Source organism: Camarhynchus parvulus, chromosome 6 (genome assembly GCF_901933205.1).
Source record: "Camarhynchus parvulus chromosome 6, STF_HiC, whole genome shotgun sequence".
NCBI lineage: Eukaryota > Metazoa > Chordata > Aves > Passeriformes > Thraupidae > Camarhynchus > Camarhynchus parvulus.
Window position 1 is genome coordinate 11,510,864 of NC_044576.1, and position 23,857 is coordinate 11,534,720.

Sequence of the window (23,857 nt, forward strand, 5' to 3'; positions counted from 1 at the left end):
AAAATCTTCAGGAAGGAGGAAAAGGAAGGCCGGGGAGCGAGCGAGGGAGGGAGGGAGCCGGTCCGACCCCGGCGAGCGAGGGGCCGGTGGTGCGGGGACACCGGCGGCGCGGACACCGCGGCCGCACACGCTCCTCCGGCCGCGCTCGGGCGGGCAGGGCGGGGGCGGAGCGGCGCCGGGACGCCCCTGCACCCCCGCGGCGGCCGGGAGGCCTATGGGGGCGCGGCGCCGCCGCCGGAGCGCCGGCAGCCCCTCCCCGCCGCTGCCTGCGGGAGTGGGAATAAAGACAGATAGCGGGGCAGGCACCGGCCGGGCGGGCGGGACGGAGCGCGCACAAAGTTTCCTGCGGAACCCGCGGGCGGCGGCAACGATGCCCGTGCTGCGCGGAGCGCTGGGGCTGCGCGGGCGCCGCCGGCCTTAGGGGAGCGAGAGCGGCGCGGGGCGCGGCAGCGAGCCCCCGGCCCGTCCTCTCCTCCGGGCGGCCAGGAGGAAGCGCCCCGGGTAGGGACGGGAGAGCGGCACTGCCGGAGCGCGGGGAGGGGGACCGGCACCGCGGGGCCAGCCGCGCCGGCGGAGCCGGAGGGAAAGATGAGCTTGTTGTCAACCATCGACACCAGCGCCGCGCCCGTGTACCAGCCCGCCCAGCTCCTCAACTGGGTCTATCTCTCGCTGCAAGACACGCACCAGGCCAGCGCCTTCGATGCCTTCAGACCCGAGCCCTCCTCGTCCCAGCACCCCGACCTCGGCTACACCAAGAGCACCCCGGAGCTGGGCTCCTCACTCAGCTCCAGCTATCTCAACAGCTTCTTTCAGCTCCAGCGGAGCGAGGTGAGTCCGCCGCGCCGCCCGGCGCGGAGCCCCCGGCCCCCCCGGGCCACGACCGCCATGATGCCTCGGCAGCCTCCTGCCCCCTTCCCCGGGCCGGCACCGACCCGCCCCAAGCGGGGCAGCCCCGCTCCCCGCCGCGCACGCCGGGGCGGCTCGGCCACCCGCGCAGGCTCCTTGTCCTCCCGCCCGGCCGGCCCCTTCCCGCCCGGCGCTCCCTCGCTGCCCGTCCCGCTAACGGGCCGGGGCGAGGCGCCGCCGCCGCCGCGGCATTGGCGCGGCCGCCGCCTCCTCCCGCCGCCCGCCAGCGGCGCGGGGCGCCCGTGTTGACAGTCTGGTCAATGGTTACACGGATTTCCCGTGCGCAGCCGGAGGGACGGGGGGCAGGACACGCAAAAAGTGCTACATCCGTCATAACGTGCAAAAATACCACCACCGCCGCCACCACCCCCCCTTTTAGTTTTTTTTTCCTAAAGCGTTACTTTAAAAACTTGATACGAGACTACATATGGCTTATGAGAGATCAAAGGCAGGCACTATTTGAAAGGAAGAAATATAAACAGGAACGTGATACAAACAGCAACAAAGTTTTGTGCACGTTTTGTAACGCAAAACAAGACTAAATGTAACCAAAGGGAAGGAAGCTAAAAAGCTGGGATATGCAAAGACAATTCGCTGTGGAACTCCCTGTCGCAGGAAGTTGTTGAGGTCAAGCACTTCTGCATTGGAGGGGTTTCACATGTGTGGAGATACTGCAAGGTGGCACCTCACACACCACAGCTCCCAGCCTCTCCAGAAAAGACCCAGCTACACTTTGGCACCCTACTGTGGGACTCTTGCCGGAGGCATTCAACAGCGGCTTTGTTTGATATGGTCAGATGGACTATACATCCCAACCTGCTCTGGCACTTCCCACAGAATGACATTTCCAGCACCTTTTATGTTAAACGTCGACTTAAAATGTATTCTCAGTCAAAGTACACCCTTCTGTCAGAAAAGTTATGGAGTAATTAATTAAAACTAAATCAAATTTCCCAAGTGCTCTCATAATAGAGTGCTCACAGTTGTGAGCCAGAGTTATATAGACACGTTTTCCTTTAATTAGAAATTCTTTCTTCTTTAAGAATTTAACAAAGCACATCCAATCTCAAAATACGTATTGTTTTTGAGAGTATGTGGTTCAACCTGATTAAGTCTTATTAAGCATGACATGACATGGGCAGTTCAACAACATATAGACCTAACAAGCATATTGATTTTACAAAAAGATTAGCAGGCAGTGCAATTCAAGCTATTAGCTACCTATCTGTTGATGACAAATTGTAGATTTTACCCCTTCCTGCTTGGCTTTCGAGCTTTATGGTACCCAGGTAGCAGCAAGCCTCCAGGAGTTCGGCCAGCATGGATTCCACATTGGGACTCTCTTCAGGCCTGTATTTGTTGAAGTTGGGATACATTCTGCTCACAGCAGGTCCTTTATTTTTTTGGGAGAAAAAGGAAGAAACAAGTAAATGGAGTCTGCATTCAGGAAGTCTTTGAAACAGTCTCTGAGAAACAGTTTTCTCTTCCTGACAGTTCCCCGAGTTCATTTTCGGCTTCTACTATACTCTCTGCAAGTAGGGGCTAATCCTTTTGTCACACTCCCTTTCCACTTGGCTCATAGTTCTTTCCATTTTCCCCCCTAACCTTCTGGAAAATAATTTGCCTGCTATGCCAGGCCTTCCTCAGGCCCCTGTCTCTGCCCCAGCTCCAAGCAGTCAGTCCCTGTGCAGCCTCCCCCCAGCTGTGCTGTTTTCAGAGCCCAGAAGTCACCTTCTGTGTGGATTCCTATCGCCCACAAACTGTAACTTTATTCTGCTCTTTTTAACCTCATTACAGTTTCCTGAGGCACATGAACAGCAGCAGCAACTGAGAATTCCAGCTCTGTAGAAAGCCAAGAGCATTCACCATTCAGAAAATAAGAAGCCATTTCATTCTATGCAGCTGTTTTATTATTTTTAAAAGATAAAGCATGTTAGTTTATTGCCATTCATTTTCCAGCCTGTGATGATAGCTTTGATTATGTGGCTGATGGAGACACTTCTGTGTTTCCAGTATTGACCTGAACTTTGTCTTAATACACGGTAACCTGAAAAGAGGGCAAGGAGCACAGCTATCTCCTATGGCATGGGAATGCATCTGCCCTGCTGGATATGCCCTGAAGGAAGTAGGGAACCCTCTAATTTCCCAGGCTAGCACTGCCTGCTTATACAGCAGCTTTCATTCAGGACTTTAGAAGGTGCTAGAGATACTGTTGCTCAAAAGAAGTTCTGCCAGTATGTTAGATGCTCTGTTCTTTCCAGAAACGGGAAACTAGACTGCTTTTTGGCAGCAGTCACCCAAGAGTTTCCGACAATGTCATGCTCCTAATTCTTGAGATTCTAACATCTGTTTATTTGCAGATGCCATTGGGTATGCACTACACATTTCAACCACATAAAATTATTTTGGAGAGCATTAGTACTGTGTGCTGTTTCTGCAGCAAGTGGGCTTATGCTATCTTTGGAACAACACATAGCTTTCCACAGTCAAACTGTTGACTGTTTTCTGCACAGTGCTTGCTTTGGTTGGCATTTTTTTTCTCCTCACGGTTTTGTCCTGGGTTGGCTTAGCCTGGAGCCGAGCTGTGACAATGATTGACACATAGCTGTACACAATATTTGGAAAGTGACCTAATGAGGGTCCAAAATAGCAACAGATTGAAAAATGATAGGATCATAGGGTGTAAAATAGTTGTGTGTCCTGTATGTTGCCTTGCAATTGAAACTTTCTGGAGAAGAACACTTGGAATAAGAGACAGCACTTGTGAAAAGTTGCTATTATGCAGGGTTTGCAAGTCTGCATGGCACTGCCTGTGTATGTGACTTGCATACTGACCAAAGGAACAGGACAGAAAAAAAATAAAAGTGCCAGCACCCACAGAGTAGTCTTGTACTTCAAGATTTTTGTCCTCCAGACTTTTTCCACTACAATGGATGCCTTCTAAATAAACATGATGAACACAGCTGTTTGGTGCATAAAAGCCCATTGTACCAAGAAAAAAAACAATAATAAAGGTTTAAACAGTAAAGCAACAATGAGTGTTTTGTTCTGTATGCAAGACTCGTTTTGCAAAACAGACCTGCTTTAAACCAAACTTTATGGCACCATTTGTTGTCCTAGATATGAAATAAAAGCATGTTAGACCATTAAGATGCAATAAATTGGCCATTGAACTGAGCTCCACCCTCATTATAACACCATCCATCAGAGCCAAGTATTTGAGGTTTTGTTGTGAGGCTGGTTACAGGGAATTTAATGCCTTTGAGACACGGCCAGGTATCTGTGGCTTTGTCATTGAGGGTTATAATTGAACAACCTAGAGTAAGGGGGCAAGAGACCCATAAGGTATTTTTTCTACACTAACAGGAGGCATCCTACCAGTTCAATGCTGTCTTTGGTCAAGAAGAGACAGCAAGCAGTAACTAGAAATTATCCTAATAAAATAGTTAAATTTTTTCTCTGCTCTGTATCCTTCAAAAGCAAAATTCCTTCTAGAAGCCTCTATGGCAGCCGCTTTCTGGATCGAAACCAGGTTTTATTTAAGCACAAATAACTGCACGTACTAGATGAGAAAATAATCACCATTTTCATGTTTCTGAATTGGAGACTTGCAGATCCAGTCCTTATAGGCAAGACGGGAACTAACTGGGAATGAGAGCACACCAGCTAGTTCAGTTTGCTGCAGTAAAGTATGGATCACTTGTTTGGAAAGAAAAATGCATGGAGTTAAAAAAAGTTCACAGAGTGCTGTGGAAAATAACACTCAAATCCCTGTGAAACAAGCGAGTCTAAAGCACTGGGATAGATTAGGTAACTTCCCAAAGAAGATAGTGACATTCACAAGCTAACAACAGAAACTGATGAAACACTGGAAGAACAAAAACATAGGGAAGGAAATTGGCAGTTCTACAGAAAATGTATTTTATCAAACTTGTTGTTCGTCTGTCTTTCATAGAATTAGGAGGCTACATACTAGGCTGACACTTGGCGAAGAAATATCTGTTATTTGGCCTAGATGAAGTAATTTGAGGGATAATTATACGATTTAAAAAAATCTCCATTGGGTTAGTATCAGAAGAATACAAGGATTGCTTCACCACATGAGGCCATTGGTTCCCTGAATTAAGTGCAGTATCTTTGAGAACAGCCATGATTAAAAGATTTTAAAGGGAAAACCAAATGCCTTTTAAGAGGCTGCTCACAACCAGTATGGTCTGAAGGCAAACTCAACAGAGAGGCAGGTTAGCAGAAATTGCTCTATGTTCCAAAACTTGTCCAATTTGTTTAATTTTGTGTAACATTATTAGTAAATCTAACACACAGCATGTTTTTGATCCACAGGGTGCTTAATGTGCTAGGCACTCAAGTGAGGACTTCTTGCTTTCCCAGCCACAGACTGACAGAGTAGTAGTCTATGGTATCTGAATATGTCATTTAATAATAATGATTACTATTTGAATTATTTCCTAATTTTAATTTTTTCTCACTATTCTTTGTGTAAGTACCAACATTGGAGTGCCCTTAACCTTCCCCAAATTTTATTGAAAGGGCACTAGCATAACAATTCCTGTGTTGCAGGAACTTGTGCTCTCTTCCTCAGGATGATTGTACACTACAAATATTTTGTGGCTACTTAAAGTGCCAGACAAGTAATTCCAAAATGCTTTTCAGGAAGTTAAATGTCAATTCTCACATCAGACATCCTAAGAGATTCCAGGGAGCTGAATCTCTTACATTAATCAGAGGACAACATGCATTTGGAGATCTTGGCAGGACCAGCCTCTGTCCTCCTGACACAGCCAGCTCCAGAGCCCTGTTGATGGTGCTGCCTCAGCACACAAAGTGCAGCTTTCACAGCCCACTGTACACTGCTCTCAAAATCTTACATCCTATTACAGGTATTTGAGCTAATAACTATTCTGTTCCTAATTTCAATTGGACATATGCTTTAAAATGCAAAAATTCCGGGGTTTATGTCTATGAGCATTCTCTTTTGCACCCTGTTCTTGTCTCTGCAGCTGTGCTGTGTTACTTCTGTAGCCTTTGGAAAACACCCACATTTGCCAGGGAAATAAAAACCCCACATGTGAATGTACTCTAGGAAGTGGAGTCAGAAAATAAGATCTATATCTTGTATAAAAAGTGTGAAACTCAAATTATTATCCAAGTTACACTCTTCCCTTTGTATCACCTCAGTATGGCTTTAGGCTTCTCTATTGTCCAGGATGAAGTGTTTTGTTTGTGTGTGTTTTTGTAAGGGGGCAGTCCTGCATGTAGCAGATACTCTCCTTACTCTTGACACTTAGGCTGAATCACCTAATAGCAATTTGATTGCAGGAAGAAACGCACAAGAGCCAAATTTGATTCACCAAAGAAAGTGTTCTAAATACAATCATGTTGCTTTTACTCTGGCTTCCTTACCTGACTAAGAACAGCAGAAAGTTCCCAGAAGTAAGAAGAAAATGTGTTGAATTTACTCCAACAGCCAGAGCCTCTTGTGTTGTGTCCTTACCCACAAACTGCCCTTGCCCCCAGCAAGTGCTGCTATAGCTCTGCAGCACACCTGCCCTACCTCCAGCCTTAACTAATTCAAAGATGACTTACACCTGGGCTTTGCTTTATTTACAGTGAAAGTATTATCCACCACAGTCATCTGCAGCTACTTCTCTCACATCACAATCAGAACCACACTTGGAAAGCTGGCAAGAACCAAAATATTAATTGCTGAAAGTAAATCAAGTCTTCAAGAAGAGGAATATGCACTTTCTGCTTTACTACTGATTTCTTTTTGATAGCTTGAAAAGAAAAATAAAATCAAGAAATATTATCATAGTTATATTTCTTTTTACAGTTATATTTTTTTATTCCAGATTAGCTGAAAATCATTGCCAATTCTTTTAAATCACTTGTATCTATGCAAATTCCTCACTGAGAGAAGCACTGGCATGCTTTTTCTACCTCACAAATACATTCACATCTTGGAAAAAACCTGTCAGGCAGTATATAGAAAAGAAAACCACACTAACCTATAGTTGGAGGCAAAAGGATGTAGAATTCAATTCTTGTTACAATTATATTTTATACACAGAGCTTTCATTTACAGTTATTTTATGCATTTACAGTGTCTTCCATGCCAAAGCACCCAAACAAAGGGGTGATGTAACTGTGTGTTGGGTAATGATTTTTCATCCACTCCTCTTTTGCTCTGCAGACACAGACTCAGTTATTCAGAAGAGAAAGGGAAGATCCTTCTCCAGTGAACTGCACAAATGATCAGACAACCGAGTCTGACTCGAACCAATATATTAATTTATGAAGTGTATGGAATGAATTAGATAACCAAGAGGTGTAGTAAACTGCTTTTAGCCCAAAGCCAATGCCACTCTTCCCCCCCCACCCAGGCCTTTTTGGTTACATTTGGGGGATTTTGTGTACTTGTACAAGATAGAACTTGTAGAGATGGTCCTGCTACTTGGTAATTGACAACTAGAAGAAAAGATTGCATTTTACTGACAGATGCTAGGTCAGGATTAATGCCAAGCAAAGTTTTCTAGATCAGAGTTGAATTGCACCATAAAAGGACTTTGAAACACAATTTAAGTGAAATTTAAATCTAAGACCAGAGAATCTTCTCATCTTTAAGAAGCATGAAAAATGATGACATAGTGCACTTGCCAAAAAGTGCAGGCACAGATATTACAAAGCCAAATCATACAATTCTGATAATATGTATTTGCATAGGAACAAAAGCAGCTGTGTCCTTTTACCCAAATTAGATGCATACATAAAAAATGCTACCTAAAAAGTGATACTGGGTATAACCTTCCATTTTCTGAACAGATTAATGAAGTGTCACAATTAATACCCATACCTCTCCCCAGTTTGTCTTCCCCAGAAAAATTGCCAATGGCCTGATGCCCATTTTGCTAACTCTGGAATTGCTCTTCCCCTTTTAGAAAGCCACGATGAAATTACTAAATTAAATGGAGAGAATGTAAGTCTTTTCCTCATAGTTTACTTAGGTTCTGTGTGGGTTCCAGAGTAATTATAATACATCAAAGCAACTAATTAAATTTTACAAAGCTGTTCAAATCTTACAGTAATGCTGACATAATTCAGACAGACAGACAGTATTTCATAAGTGTAAAAGCCTGGATCACTTCGTTTTTCCTACAGGTTGGTTCTTACTCTCAGAACCATAGCAAATGATTTGTGAGCTGCTAAAAGTAGAATCTAAAATTATAGACAGATTCACTTGAGGAAAGCAGAATAAATGCAGGGTTACAAGTCCTTTCTCCCTGTCCCTCATTGTCTAGCCAGGCCAGCACAGCTGTGGGGATTTTTGGTGGCTTTTAAATTTTAACATATCGCAAGCCTAGCCCCTTACTTTCTGTCATATGTTTTGGTGTAAGCAACTAGTAACAATCCAATACCTTGACTAAGAGGAGTTTTAAGGAGCCTCATGTAGACCCTTTTTCTTAGCTCTTTCAACTGCTGCTGATGGGAGAACTGCTGCCTGGTCTTCCAAACCTCTTTCTTAAGAAATACATTTTGTGTTTCGACAAATTTAGTTTGAAGATTAGCAAATGCTCTCATGATCCAGGACTTGAGCTCATATGCAAAGCAGAGATAAATTCCTGCTGTATTAACTGGCCAGCCACACCTACTCCCTGCATGTGGCAGGATTTGGTGTCTCTTTTCAATGAACACAAGTGCAATACACTACATAGAAGGATTGTGGGTACCTGGAAATCTGTATTTACATCTCATCCAGCTAAATGCTAACCAAGCAAACACTTTGGGGCATCAACTTGGCCTCACAGATTTCTCTTGCTTCTAGGAGTTCCAGGTATCTCAGGGATCTTTGCAGAGGAGTTGCAGCCTATATTTCTTGGCACTAAGGGAGCCTGCTAGGCAACTATTTGGTAAATAGTCATTAGGGCTGTGGATACTTGTGGTTGAAAGGAGAGCAAATGATCTATTGTACAGTCACTGCACCCTGAAAATAGAGGACTAGCAAGAGTTTTTAAGAGAGTTTGGGCATCAGTGATCCTTGAAATACAGAGGTGTTCTTATATAACCATCTTTCTCTAACATACATTGGAACTGAAATTAGTAGAATAATAGATTCATTCCTCTAACAGTCACAGCATGGGAAGAAAAAAATCCCTCAAATCTACTTTGAAATCAGATTTCTCAGTTGTTATTTTATAATTTCTGAAGCAGATTGTGATATTTTAGGTTTGCTTGCTGAGATCACACTTCAAGCTGTGCTGTATCACAGTTGATTAAGAGGGTAACTTTAAACGTAGATAAAACTATCTAAAAGCGGGAGTCACCAAATGAAATTCCAGCCTGTCATTTAGTAATAGAAATAATTTATTTTCCTCACTATATTCAATTTAATAAAAGTTTTTGTCTTCCCATGAGTGCAGGAGCTGGGGCCCTGGCCCTGTGAGGGGCCCGTTCTGGGCAGATGATGTATTGTTCCTACCTCTGACAGCGGCCTCAGCTTTGCCTCTTCTAAACTTTGGCAGCCGTCGCTGAGCTTTCTGTGCCAAGAAGGCATTACTGGATGTAAATGATATAAACAAAACTGTCTCAGACTTGGAGTTCTGTTTAACCCAAAATGGACATTTCTTAGCAAAACCTTTCATCATGCAAGAGCTGCACAGGAGGTGAATACTTTCCTAAGTGTGCCTTGAACAGGCACATATCTATTTCCGGGTGTTATTTTTCTTGCATTTGGAGTGTCAAAAGACCTACCAAACGAGAGGAAACTCGACTCGTGTTTTTCAGACTGCAGGTCAGATTGAGACAAGATTTCCTGCAGGAAGCAGAGATGTTAACAGAAAGTGCAGGGATCAAAACATGTCCATCCGTTTCTCCCCTCACGCCATGCTATACAGCCTTCATGACCTGCTCCTCACCAGAGACCTGTCTCGAGCAAAAGGACTTGTTTTGGGGCAGGGGGACAGAGGAGCCTGCCAGGAACCCTCCCCGTGGCCACTCCCCAAAGGGCAGGGAAGTTGGTGGCCAGGGGAGACCCAGCTCAGGCAGGCAGGGGACAGCCTGGGAATCCAAGGCTCCTGAGGGGGATGTGCTAAAGCAATTTGCAACGTGAATGGTCTCTGGTGTCCCTAATACAGTGCTCATGTGCTACAGCTTCTCTTGAACATAAGTGGGCAGTTGTTGGGCATTCAGCAGATGAAGAGGAACCCTGCAGAACTTGGTGCAAGATTTAGAAAGTTCCTTCAAGACTGCACACCTCTGACCATAGCAAATCTCTGTCCTGTCCCACATCTGCCTTTAAAGGCCTTTTGTGAGGTCCCTGTACATTGTGAAAAAGGAGTGTCCTCGCTGATATCCACAGCAAACCCTTCCCTGAGGCTGAAATAAGGAGGATCACACTACTAGCAGAAAGCCAAAAGGCCTGCCTGAGCTCCAGCAAGCCTGGAGATGGTGACTGAGCAATTCCTGAACTGTCAGCATAACTTTACCACTGTACAGCACAGAGGGAGCAGGATTTTTTAAAGACCTGAGTAACTCATTGAAAGCTTTGGATCCAAGTGTAAAGAGCAGCAGATCTAAAGCAAGGCAAGGTGGTGGCGTGTGTTGCTCTCCAGCCTTGCTGTGATTGAAGGGACACACCAATCATGCTCAGGGGAGGGGGTTGCACCCTCTTGCTGTCCTGCAGAGTCTCGGCAATTGCAGCCTGAGAAGCCACAGCCAGCTGAGCTGTCAGATTTGCAATAACTAGGTTAGAGAGATCTATATGCTGGATTAAAGATTCATTGCCCTTCAATGACTCGCTTCACAACCACTGGCAGGTCACACTGTGTTGTAGCTGTCTCCTTAAGTTACTGTTCCTGCAGAAGGAAAGGCCTACTGCCATCTATCTGAAAATATTTAGAAGTAGACATTAATGTTAGCAGTTTAACATAAACATGTATTTGTCTAAAACCCTCTGCAGAAAGATGAATTAAGGTATACTTGGCTAGTCTAACTAACCAGGAATGCATTAAGGTTTACTTGGCTAATCTACATTTATCTGTGGTTTTATATAAGAACTTGAGTAATTCAGATTTTACTAAAAGTCAGGCCAAAGAACAGATTTTTTTGACAGCTGACTTAAAAGTTGACTTCAGAAGAAAACAGAAACCTGAGTCTTTTTTTTTCTTGCTCCAGGCAAACATTTTCTTTACTGAGTGATGAGCTTGGCTTTCAGTTTTCCAATGATAAAATGTTACTGAACAAACTCTTAAACTGTTTTTTTGTAAAAGTATCCAATTTATCAGAAAAGCTAAAGCAGACACAAGCCATACAGGAGCAGTTTTTGAGGTTTTCCAGTTCAGCCTTGGTAATTAAACTTCTCTATTTCTTCTGGCTCAAATTAATACAACTACATTTATTACAGTATTTTCATTTATTCCCTCTGTTTTCAGAAGGCTTTGAGGTTGGCCATAAACATTGATGATGATCTTAAAGGTCTTCTCCAATCTAAACAATTCCATAATTCTATTCTGTGATTCTGCATTGGATGTTTTCTTTGGGGACAAAACCAGGGAACTGTTTTAACCGCTTACGGAGAGCTGAAGCACAGAAAAGTCAGACTTGAAGTGCTCTTCTCCAAAAGTGGTTCTCTTCTGGTGCAACTGTTGTGCTTTCACACATTGCATGGCCCTGTGGATAAAGCCCACATCAGAAACAACCCTTAGGGCACTAGGAAATAAACCAGCTATAGGCCCTTGGGTTAAGTTTTGTGTATTACACATTCAAGCCACTGAATTACTGTTTGGGTAGCTCAGATTTCCCTCTGCTCCAACATGAAAGGAATAACTGAGGGCAATGACTTGTCTATCCCACTGTTTTATCCATGACACAGCACAGGGATCACTCAGTTCTTATCTTTGTGAAAATCCAAGCTGATAACTTTAGCACCTTTTGATATTTCAGTGCAGGGCTAATGAGTAGCATGGCTAGTCTGGTTACTGTCATACAGGCTGGAAAATATTTACAATTTACAGTGGATGAAAACCTTACTTTTTCCATACCAATGACAGGGCAATCCAAGTCCCTTTTCCTACAAACTTCCAACAGCAATGGCATCTGTTGACTTAAACTTTGTCCATTAAGACTGCTTTATTTGTGACCTTTATTAGGTCAGCAGCAAAAATAAGTCATCAAAAATTCTTTGCTCTTTGCTTATCGATTATAGACTATTTCATGTTGTGGAAGCATTGATGACTGGACTAGATTGTAGGACCACTGGAGTGCTACAGGACCTCAATTCAGTATATGCCATTACTACAATTGCAGAGAGAACCATAGGCACAAATCACACTCACTTCTAGAGCATCAGACATGCACTGGTCAGATACAGTGCCCATTACCCAGCACAAGTCATTCTAGCTTTATGTAATGGTGGATATGTTCATCTTTATCACCACCTTAAGGGTCCAGCAACCACAAACTGAACTTGGGGCAGAAACTGTTTTTTCCAGAGATACCTCTACTTTTCCAGTCATGCCTAATAAGAAGATACCATTCCCACATGAACAAGTTGCCATTGCTTATTAATACCAGCTGGTCTGGTAGATACTCAGTCATAAAAGTCATAATTGAGAGGCTGTTGTACTCTCTGTGCTTTCTAGTCCCTTTTAAAAACATACCTTTATAGGTAAAGCAGTAGCTATACATATCACAGGGAAATTTGGAAAGTAAGACTTGCCTCTTATTTATCTTTCAATAGTTCATTGCATATTCACAACAGTTGTCTTTCTTCTCAACATTATACCATTGCTAAAGCAGAAACTAAAGAGATAAAGCAAGGGTTTCAGGGATTCTTTTTCTACCTCTTGACACATCAATCCCAAAAGATGTTTCTGAAAGGCAGGGACCCAGCCAAGGGAATCAAGAGCATTAGCCAATCATTCATGTAATGAGGAATATCTTAGAGGTGAATTAGATCCTGGAACTCCTGAGTCACTCACATATGTTACCCAACTGGAAATCAGAGTGAGGAAGCCATAGAAGACAATAGCTGCCTTTCACAAATGACCACACTGCAATCCTACCGGTTGTGTGCCCTTTAACTGGAAACACTGAGCAAACAAATAACAAAGGGAAATTTGCTTCCCAACACTACCAACAGATACAGTTTAAAGATCTACCCAGCAGTGAGGTTACCTTTGGAAAATACAATAAAAGATCTTCAGTTTGGTTCATATTCAATTAAATCAACAAGTTCCATAGGAAGGAAAAAACAAACAAATAGACAAACTTACATTATCAGCTCGAACCTACCACCAAGGCTGTTTCTAAGTTTTACCAGCAGGTTCCCCATCCCCCCAGTATGGCAAGATAAGGAAATCCTGAATTCATTGCAGCTGGGCTGATGAGCTTTGTAATTAGGACATGCAGTGTGGTCTTTCAGGCGCCTTGAGAGCACTAACCCTTTCACTGCCAAATCCTTTTTGCCTGTTCAAGCTCAAAATGAGACTCTATTTGAGAGGAACTGTTGTCTATCATTTAAAGAAATAGGTTGGTTTTGCTAGTGTTGCATTGTGAACACAGAGCAAGTCATTGCTTTTGGTGGAATTCATGAGAGGAGCAGTCTTCCTACCACCTCCCAGATTTGTACTAATACACTTGAGACCAGAGTGAGTCAGAATGCATTTGTTTCTTCATTTCTGTTTTCTGTCTGAGGCCATCAACACTCTCCCTGGCACTCTAATCACTCCCTGGACATCCCCTTTTGCTGTGAAGCTAATTCAAAGTTTTTATTCAAAACCCTTCTTAAAAATCCTCTTTGCAGCAGTGCAAATACTTAGTAAGGGCTGAATTGCCTGTTCTGCTCAATTGAGTGCCCTAGAAAGAAAAAAAAAACCAAACCAAAACTGTTTTATGTATCTCAGCAATATTCATTCACCCTTTGTCTTTTACAATGACAAAATGGAGTCAATCACCATTTCATCACATTTGTTACAAGCCCTAAGCTTTCACTATTTGATTCCAGGGGCTGGGATGAACTTTCCCATTACCACCCTTATTATATAACTTGGCTTTTGGGAATGGTTTATTTCCTCATCTCTTTCTGAAGAACTAGAGATTTCCAGAGATAGAAAAAGGATGTAGCACCATTTGTGCTGGTGCTCTTTATAGCAACTTTCAAGCACCAGATTGATGTGTTTTTCACATTGACTTGGAGTCAAACAGATTTAAAGCCATTTTCCAGGTCAGATTGGCAGCAACTGCTGAATCCTTTGCCTGACTATACCCAGAGGGATGGACTGCATCTTGGGATCATCTAGGCACTCTCCAAAGGAACACATTGTTTTTTAAAGTACCAGTGTCATCAGCAACGTCCATTTTCTCCTTTACTGTCATTTTCTGGGATGTTATATTTGTTTCTTCTTTTTTACCACTGGGCCTCAGGATGATTGTAGGAAAGCGTTTCATGGTGCTGTGTGTGCACTGAATGTTTTGCCATGTCCAGCTGTGGCATGCATTGAACAAGTGCCCTGCCAGCTGAACCAGGTGGCCACTTTTAGAGCAGTGTGCCACTCTTTGGCCACAGAGCCCTTGGTGTCTTCTAGGGGTATGATTTAGTGTCAGTGCAGCCCATGGTCTGATGGGATCCCAGCCTCTGGCACAGCTTCTGGCTGCCACAGTGGAAACAAAAGTTTGTGAAGGTTTGCTGCCAAGGTGCCAAACTGCACCTTGTTTTCAAGTATTGACATGAAACTTGCCAGGAAGGGTTGGTGGAGGAGTGAGTTACAAAATACCCAGCTGTGGTTCCAAATTGCTCCCTTTTAATGAGGGCAACAGTGTAAAGGATGTGTAGGAAAGAAAACAGTCATCACTGCATGCCATGTGTCCAATTCAAAGCCCACTGTAGGCAGCAGATAGATATGTTTTGGTTTGTTACTGAGTTGGCCCTGGGGGGAAAAATAACAACCTCCTGATGGGCAGGAGTTATTCTGCATCCCCAGAAGATATTCCAGATTTTGGCAATAGGTAAAGAATTTGTGACTTTATATGTTCTGTGTTCATACTTTCACCCTTCTATAAAGTCAGATAATAAGGAATTTGCAAAGCTACTAATGGGTGTAATGCAGGTGAAGTACTTGAAGAATCTCTTGGCAAGAGGATCTCTTAAAAAGAAGGATTTTATATTTTTCCAAGAGTATATAAGAGAAAGTGGCTCCTAGGGAGACAAGAAATTCTCGAAGACTCTTAATTAATACTATTTTGGCATCCACAGCACTTCCCCTTCCTTTTCAAAATTTGATGCCAAGAATTTCTCATTCCAATAGCATCCAATAAATCCTAGAACTAAATTCCAGGGACCATTGGAGGTCTCTTTGGTTGCTTGATGGCTAAAGCAGCTAAAAGCTTTTTATTCATTTTTGAAATACCTTTTCCTTTTAAAATCTGTGGCTTTAACCCCTGAAACGAAGTGGCTGATTCTCCTCTCAGCCACATCATCTTGCACAGCACAGAACTATGCTACACAGGATGTTTTAGCCCCAGGGCATATGTGAAGTCTCAGGTGAGATCAGATTCTACTTGGGACTTTTGAATTGATCCTTCTGCTGTGCACCAGCTTTAGCTTTGCAGGATGAATCAGTGGAGTTCAGCATGTTGTGTTTGACTACAGTGCAAGGGGGAGGAAGCAGATTACTAGGCTGAATTCTTCTGTACACCATCTGTGGAGGGATGGAATTCAAGGATAGTTGGGGTTCACCCAGGTATTTGTGCCTAGAGCTTTAATATTAATTTTTTGGTATGCCGCTGTCACCCAGAAAACACTCACTGTGCAGGCACCCTGAATGTTTGAGATCTCTGAAATTAATTTAATTTTAATTTCAGATTAATTTCACAAACTCTAAATCAATTTCAGTGCATGTATTCAAAATATATATAACATGTATAAACACATGAAAACACATATAAAGACCCCATTGAAATATTAGAATTCAGTAAAATTAAAACACAGAGTCACAGATTGGACCTCTTCTTACCTCACTTTCCCATAAGCCAGCAGTAATTCTCTGATGGCAGAATTACATGAGCATAGTGTTGCAGACCTAAGATGGAAACACCATGTGAAATGTGTCCCATTATGTGAGGATGGAAAGGACACTCAACAGTTGGTCCTATCTCTACAGGGATTCATTATGATGTTAATTTTTCCAAGAGTTTTAGTTTTCCTTTTGAACTCCACTGAGGTTTTTTTGGACCTTAAGTGGTTAAAGTGATTTAATCCTTGTTATCTCCATTAGGGAGAATACCTATTTAGGTGTTGATGGGTTTCCTGCTGTTCTAAAACTACTGAATAGCAAATTAGGAGCTACTGATTTTGATTTGCAGATGGAGAGAGTGAAGATCCTATTGAGGTGAAGTACAAAACCTAGGTATTTACTGTTTATCAGGAAATGTTTAAATCACAGCAGGTTCCCCCTTAGAAAATCCAAACCAGATGTAGCTCTCCATGCTTCTTGTTATTATTTGAACATGGGGCTCTGTGTTGACTGTCTGATTAACCAGATTGGAAATTGGAAGTTACTTTGCATTTTTGTTGGTGTTCTTTCCTTTCCCTGACTTCAGCATTCTTTGCCTAAGTAGTTTTGGACACAAAAGGGTTCTGTTTTGTGAGTTGTTCTTTCAGCTTTTTGCCTGCATAATCTAACTGTACTATGAATGCATTATGGCCAAACACAAGAAAGCAATCATTGCTTAATGGAAAGGTTGCACTAAGAGAACCATGACAAGCTCAAAAGTTTCCTCAACAGTGGGGTGACCAGCTCCATTGCACTGCTGTTGTGAAGCCTGTATATTGCTTCCCTCAAATGGGTAGCCATGTTCCTGAGAAAAAAAATAATCACTTTGTTTTTCCTATTTTTATCTATCCCCATTCAAATCTCCCTCAGAACAATCCTTAATACAGGACTGTGTTGCATGTGACTTATTTGTTTTCTTTTGCAGGCTCTGAGCAGCAGTCTCTACAAGAGTGCATCACCTTATGGCTCCCTTAACAACATTGTGGATGGGTTAAGCTCCCTAACCGAGCATTTCTCTGACCTATCCCTTTCTTCAGAAGCCAGAAAACCCAGCAAGAGGCCACCTCCTAACTACCTGTGCCACCTCTGCTTTAACAAGGGACACTACATCAAAGACTGCCCCCAGGTAAGTAATATATAATATTCTAAAAAAATATGCATCGAGATTTTCTTCAGTCCTTGATTTAGCAGCACAGAATTTGACTGAAATACTTTAGAGTGAGTAACACTGAAGAAGTATCTTAACAAAGTGCCAAGCTAGCCATGTGTTCCTTTAATCTATTCTTTATCACAATGCTGATAGACAAAGTACACTATTTCATTTGCCTAGTAAGTATTACAGAAGACATTAATCTAGGCACACAGCTAAGCAGATTCTGGTAACTTTAAAAATGGCTACTCTGTAATTTTCTATCGGGCAGCACTCTGTGTTACCGGTTTAGCAGTGGCACTTAATACAACAAGTTACATATGCTAAAGGAGGAGAAACTGTTACATTCAGAGAAAACTGAGTCTGTGTTGCCGTAACACAGGCTCCAGGTATTTTGGGCGCAAAGTCTTTTTTGTCCTACAGAAGAAGTTTGCTGTACTTTGCAAAATGTGATGGTCTTTGACTCCTAGAACTTTTCTGTAGTGGCAAAGCTGGCAATATTTATTTCCTTCAAAAAGAGGTATAAACCAGTGTACACTAAAAGCACTTGCCAGTCTACATTTTTTTGTCCCTGAGGCTCTCAAGCACAGTGAACCAGGTTTCTTAATTTTCTGGTTTCAGCTGGATGCAGTTGTGTTGCTGGCTTAAATTTTCACAATTTCAACAACATCCTATGTAAAGTCCCAAGGAAATTAAAATGCTGCCAATACTCTAAAAACACAGATGTGGACATTACCAGCATTCACTTCATTATGACTTTAACCTCCTAGCCTCTTATTGTGTGACTTTCAGCAGAATTAATCTGCATAAAAAATAACTACAGTTAATTTGCTGTTAAGGATGTTAGGCATTTATAAACCAAATACAGGCAGAAAAACATCTGCCAGCAGAGGAAGGAGAGCATGAAATCAAGACTAACATCAGATTAGCTTTGAGTGTATTCCTCTTGCTATTATGCATAGACTAACTTTATCACTTTCACTGTATATCTTTCATTAATTCTAATGAAAGCTATGGAATTAAAGTGTTTGCAGTCTTGGGTGTGGCGCTTGAAAATATTTTTACTTCTTATTTTGATCTAGGTTTAGTAAGAATTTTCTTTAGGAAAAAAACTATGACATTTTCTTTGCTTCTAGGAGATCAAAAATACTCTGGTTTCTTTATTTAAGTGTTTAATCTACTTAAATTATCATGTTACAGAAAAATGTAAAGATAGAACCATTTAATAGCATACATTACTTAATAAGAGGATTGAAACTTCAACTACTAAATATGTGGCAGAGTGAGAAACTGCTGGACTGGAGGTGGATGGTTGTGCTTTGCCATGCTGAGAAACCAAATGAATGCAACAGGTCTCTTGACAATCAGTATGTGCAAACTGCAGCTCACACAGACAAAGTGAATGTGTCAGTGTTGGAGCAGTAATGCATTATTTATTTCATAGGTATTTTTATGGTTTGAGGCACTAGGGATTAAACATGTTAGTGAAAATTGAAGACATGCACACAGAAATCCAGGAGATACGAACAGTTTAGGATTGTGTAGTAACACTAATTCTCTTAAATTGCATATCCTGTATATTTTTTTTTTCAGACTTAATTTGTAAAGTCTTCAATTTCTCTGTGAACCAGGAAGTGGAAAGACTTCCTACTGGTATACTCTATGACTATCCCGTGAGTTTGGGAGGAATGAGTAAAGGAACCCAGGACAGGGAAACATCTGCTCGCTCACCACATGTAGTCTATGGTTACAGGCAGCCATATCATATAGCTCCTTTTGAAAACTGATCAGGTTTTACTTGGGAAGCATTTCAGTATTTTGCCTTTGCTACTGCTGGTGTGGGAAGCTGCTCCAGAACCTCAGTCCTCTCCTAACTAGAAATCTTCCAGTTTCTAGGGTGAGTGTAACTCATGGCCACTTTATAGTCATTTGTTCTCCTGCCAACATTGTCCTCCACTGAAATAGCTCTTATCCCTCCCTGGTGTTTATCTCAGGATGTATTAATAGACTGCAATCATATCCTCTCTCAGCATTCAATCACATCCTCTCTTAGCTTTCTTTCTGTAGGACTAACTAACCAAGCCAGGTTTTCTCAGTTTCTTCACACAAAGTATACAGAGCCTCTATTCCTCTGGCCTTCTCAAGGCTGTTCTCTTGTGCTTTTCATCTCCTTGCTCATGCGTGGCTACACGTACATGTGGCATCCCAGAGCAGATCTTGTCAGTGCCTTCTGCTCTGTGTGCACAGTTCTGTTTGTGTTAGTTAAGGGACAGGTGATATGAAATTGATTCTGTCTAACTGGAAATTTCTCCTAACATGGGCAAGTGCTTTCTTGAGGAAAAGAGGAGTTAAGCATTCACAGAAACATACATGCTTTGCTTATGTTATCTGAGATGAGGACAGTTCTAAAGAGGATGACCCTGTGTACACAAGTTTTGTTCAAAAAAAACACTGAAAACATTGTGCACAAGAAGGGACCAGCAATGGCAAGATCAGACTTTTGTCATGAAGTCCCCATTTGTTACCACTGCTTTTAAACAGTAACTGATTTCTTAATTTGAACATTATAGGCACTGCTTAATATCTTAGGTTTTGATGTTTAGTTTTTCTAGTGCTGTCAAAAACAAAAGTTGTTTAGCAAATCCTACCAAAAAAAAGGGCTGTAGTTGTGTGTTTTTAAAGTCCTTAAACCTGGATAGAGAAAAGAGATAAACTAATCTGATCTGGACAAAATGTGTATCAGTAAATCATACAGTATTTTTCTTTTGTTTTTATGAAACTGCCTAATAAGAAACACATTTTGAAATGGGGTGTTCTATGAAGTTTTTTCTGCATAGCAAAGAAATGTGTAACAGCTTTAGGACTGAATATCCTCTCTTAATTCTGCCTGTTATCACCACTGAAAATATATGTTGTTTTTCTGTTGTAAAAGTTGGTGAAAATGCATGTATCAGTTCAGATTTATATCTTCAGTGATGATCATATTCCAGGAGGTTAAATAATTATAAACAAAACCTGCCAGCTTTAGTTTTTAAGTACCTCTTGTATCTGCAATTTCTCTAATATTGTGTCCACAACTATCTGTTTCAAAATTGAAATGGGATTTAGCAGACTTCTATTATTTTACCACGTAGTTTGTGTCATACATGATGATAGAAAGTGTTCTTTTCTGTTTAGGAAACTTCCAGAAATAAGAGCAATGTTATGATTGCAATTCATCACTTCCAATTGGCCTGCATTTGCAAAAAGCTGTTTGTTGCAATAATTACATCCATAAAAAATCCAACACTAATCTTTAGTATCATCTTTATAGCATACCTACATTTCTTCCAAAACTAATCTGTGAGTTTCAGTGGCTTAGACAGTAACATCTTACTCATACCTCTCTGATGTTCTTGGACATACAGAATTCTCACTGACTTGAATGAAGTGAAAAACGTGTAGAGAATAAAGGTTAAAAGCAGTGTTCTTAATATAGCCCTGCTCTTAAATTATCATTGACAGTGCCATAAAAAAATAAACAAGATCTTTCTCTTTAAATAGCAAGGAAGGTAAGGAATGAGTGTACTTTTCCTATCTGGTTTACAAGTTGATTGCATTACATACATATATATATGTATGTATGTATATAGATCTGTCAAAACTTTGTGTACTTATTTGTGTACCCAAAGGTATTGTACCTATGCCTCATGACCATAGGGGCTTTTTTCCCCTACCAGGAAAAAAAATACCAATGAGTTCTGGACCAGTAATATTAAAGATATATGATTCCATATGACATTTTTTATATAGCACGTATAGAAATTATTAGAAGATCTTTTAAAAAAAGTTGCATTGTCTCTTTTCACCCATTATCACTATATCTTTATTTTTAAATCCTATAAAATATAAACAGCGAGTTCCTTTGTACCAAGTGTGGCCTATACAAAATGAATCTTGGTCCTTTAAATTGTTAAGAATGTTATTGACATGAATTCTCTTCCATGATGTCATCAGCCTAAACTCAGACCTATCATAGAAGTTTAATTTGCAAAAAGTATAGAATAATGGGGCATGGTGTCTATGTCTAGATACAATCTATGTAGACATTTGTAAATAAAGCACCTAGTTCACATTCTAAGATGTTGCTGAGTGAAGGAACCTTTGCCATTTCTCAAAAATCTACTTAGGAAAGTAAACACACAAATCCTGGACCTCATTTATTGCTTATGTCATTCCAGCTGTTAATTTAATAAGGAGCAACAGAAGCCCAAGCTTGGAGCTCCAGCAAAGCATCTCTGTATTCAGAATTTTCAAACTGCTCTACCTGGTCTTTCTGCCAAGCACCAGTTCCATCTACTGGTGTCTCTGCCCTGACTATATTCAAATACTGTGCCAGTGCCAAGCTCATTGAAAAACCTTTCTGACAACTCCTGTGAATTTCTGCACAGGCAAGGAGCCCTTATCTCATGGTGATGTGCTGGGGAAAGAAAATGGGCAAATATCACTGTTCTGCAGTCAAATTCCCAAGCACTGGCACTATTTATCCCAGTTTCTGGGAGACAGAGGAATGTCACAGAGTGTGTTTCCCAAGTTTATATTGTACTTACAGAGGAAAATGCCATGTGCATGCTCACAGGAGTACAGACATATGTATAATGGGAAGCTCAGTCTCTTTCTGCACTGCATGTTTAAACCTGTGGCTGAAATGCATGGCATGGTCCATGTTAATGTGGCCAACAGTGGGAGTCTTTCCACTGCCAAAAGGGATCTTTGAAGCAGATCCTGTAAAACCGAAGTGCCTTGAGAGCACAACTTCAAGTCAATAGGAGCAGTAGGTAATTGCTGTGGCTACCTGAGTTTGCATAGATTTGCTTTTGTGGCTTCATGCAGGATGTGGAAGAAATCAGTGTCAAGCTGAGTTTAGTCCTTTCTTAGTGCATAGCTTGGGCTGCCAGATCACGCTGCCCTGAAGCTGTCCCTCCCTGTGCTCAGATACACTGCAGCTTTGGCAGCTCTTTGGCTGCAAGACTGGAGCAACTCTCATGCCTGAAACATTCATCTGATTTGACTTGTGTCTTATGGTTGTGCAAGGACTCAATGTGCATAATATTTAAGGAATTCACAGCTGTGATTTCTCCAGGTACCAAAGGCTGACTAAGATGGCAATGAGGAACAAACTAGCATCTCTATAAAATTGGAAAAATTTAACTTTCTGGTTTTTAGCTCTAAAATCTTAATTTTTTCAAAAAAGCAAAACAAACACAAACTTCTTGGAATTTATCTTCCCTTTAAAGTAAAGGTGAGATTTCAAAGAGCTCTGGAATTAAAGCAGATTACAGACCTTAGAAAATCCTAACACTCACTCTGAAAATGTTTTTGACAGTTGCTACATTTTACATTTTGTAGTAGGTTTTTGGATATTGTGTGACAGCATCCAAATAAACGTGTCTTTTCTCTATTGAACTGAGTGAGATATTATTATTACTCAGTTACAGCATGAGAGGTTAATCTTCCCGTTCTTGGAGGAATCTGACACCCTGTATGGGCTCAATTTTTTGGGTTCCACCATAGTTTTTGATCAGAGTATACTTGGTGGCATTTAATCTGGTGCTGTACAGGCCTCTCCTTTTTATGCTCCTATTCTGTTGGCCTAGAGAGTTACTGAAGTATCCCTGATACTAAAAAAGCTGTATTTGAATCACCAGAATGAGCATTCTTCTTGCAAAGGTAAAGATGAAAATATGGGACACATAAGAAAAGAAAAAGTGGCGTTAGTGAGATCAGTGTTGAACAGAACCTGCTAGCCTGTGTTACAAGGAGGGAAAAGGTGTTAAATCTCTGCCATAGGTAATTGCTTTCAAACCATGTGTGGCACTCCAGGAGAAAAGTCTGTATGTCTAGCCCCTTCATTCCCTAGCTTTGAAATACATTTAGTTATGCACATTTCTTCACCTACACATTGTTCTAGAAGGAATTGTAGCTTTTAGGTGTTCATTCTGCAAATACTTATGCACATACTAAAATTCCACATTACAAGATACTGGATGAATGTGAGGCTCTGAAGAGTCCTCTTTATGCGCAACACGCTGATTTCATTTATTCCTATTTTTTCATTGAGAACCTGCATTAAACTATTGTAGATCATTTGGACTTGGCTTAGATATTTAATTTTTTTTGTCACATGGAGCCACTTTGACAACTCCATGATATTAAATATACTACAAAATTTATTGCAGGCTGTTATTTTTTGTTCTCATATGCTTGAACTTAGCTGTGCCAAATTTTCTCAGCATTTCTCAGATTAGATAAATATATTTTTTCAGATAATTTCTACTTTTATTATGAGGGCTTGCAGAAGTCTTGCAATCAAAGTGTAGTGGGCTATAAATTGGCCACATCCATCTTACCTCTGAAAATGTAAGTTATTTAAGTGTCTGAAAGATCAAAAAATACCCATTGTGCACTCTTTTGGAAATTCTCAATAAGCTGTGCATGTCATGGATTCAAACCATTTATCAGAGGCAAATAACTCAGACAGCTGTAGATGTGTAGAGGGGATCCAAAGGGCCCTGTTTTGAGAGCATGTTCCCAAAGTTCTTGTTTTGTTCTGTCATTTATGTCCAGTTTTTTGATAAACTGTGTGCTTGAAAAGAAGATACTGAAGCCTAACATACCAAAGTAAGAACAGTTGGATACTGAAAAAGAAAACAGAAAATACCTAGTAAACTGTGTCTGTGCCCCTTTCCTGTCTAGC

The 23,857-nt window shown here is 41.3% G+C and overlaps 1 protein-coding gene across 1 annotated transcript in view; it reads left to right on the top strand.

The window, feature by feature from the left end:
- Window positions 1-250: 250 nt before the first annotated feature.
- The window catches only part of ZCCHC24 (zinc finger CCHC-type containing 24), a 107,928-nt gene continuing 84,321 nt past the window's right edge, over window positions 251-23,857 (top strand). The window contains exons 1-2 of the mRNA XM_030951159.1: window positions 251-828; window positions 16,897-17,097. Of these exons, the coding sequence (XP_030807019.1) occupies window positions 589-828; window positions 16,897-17,097 (441 nt within the window). The 5' untranslated portion in view covers window positions 251-588. The remainder of the gene's footprint in view (window positions 829-16,896; window positions 17,098-23,857) is intronic.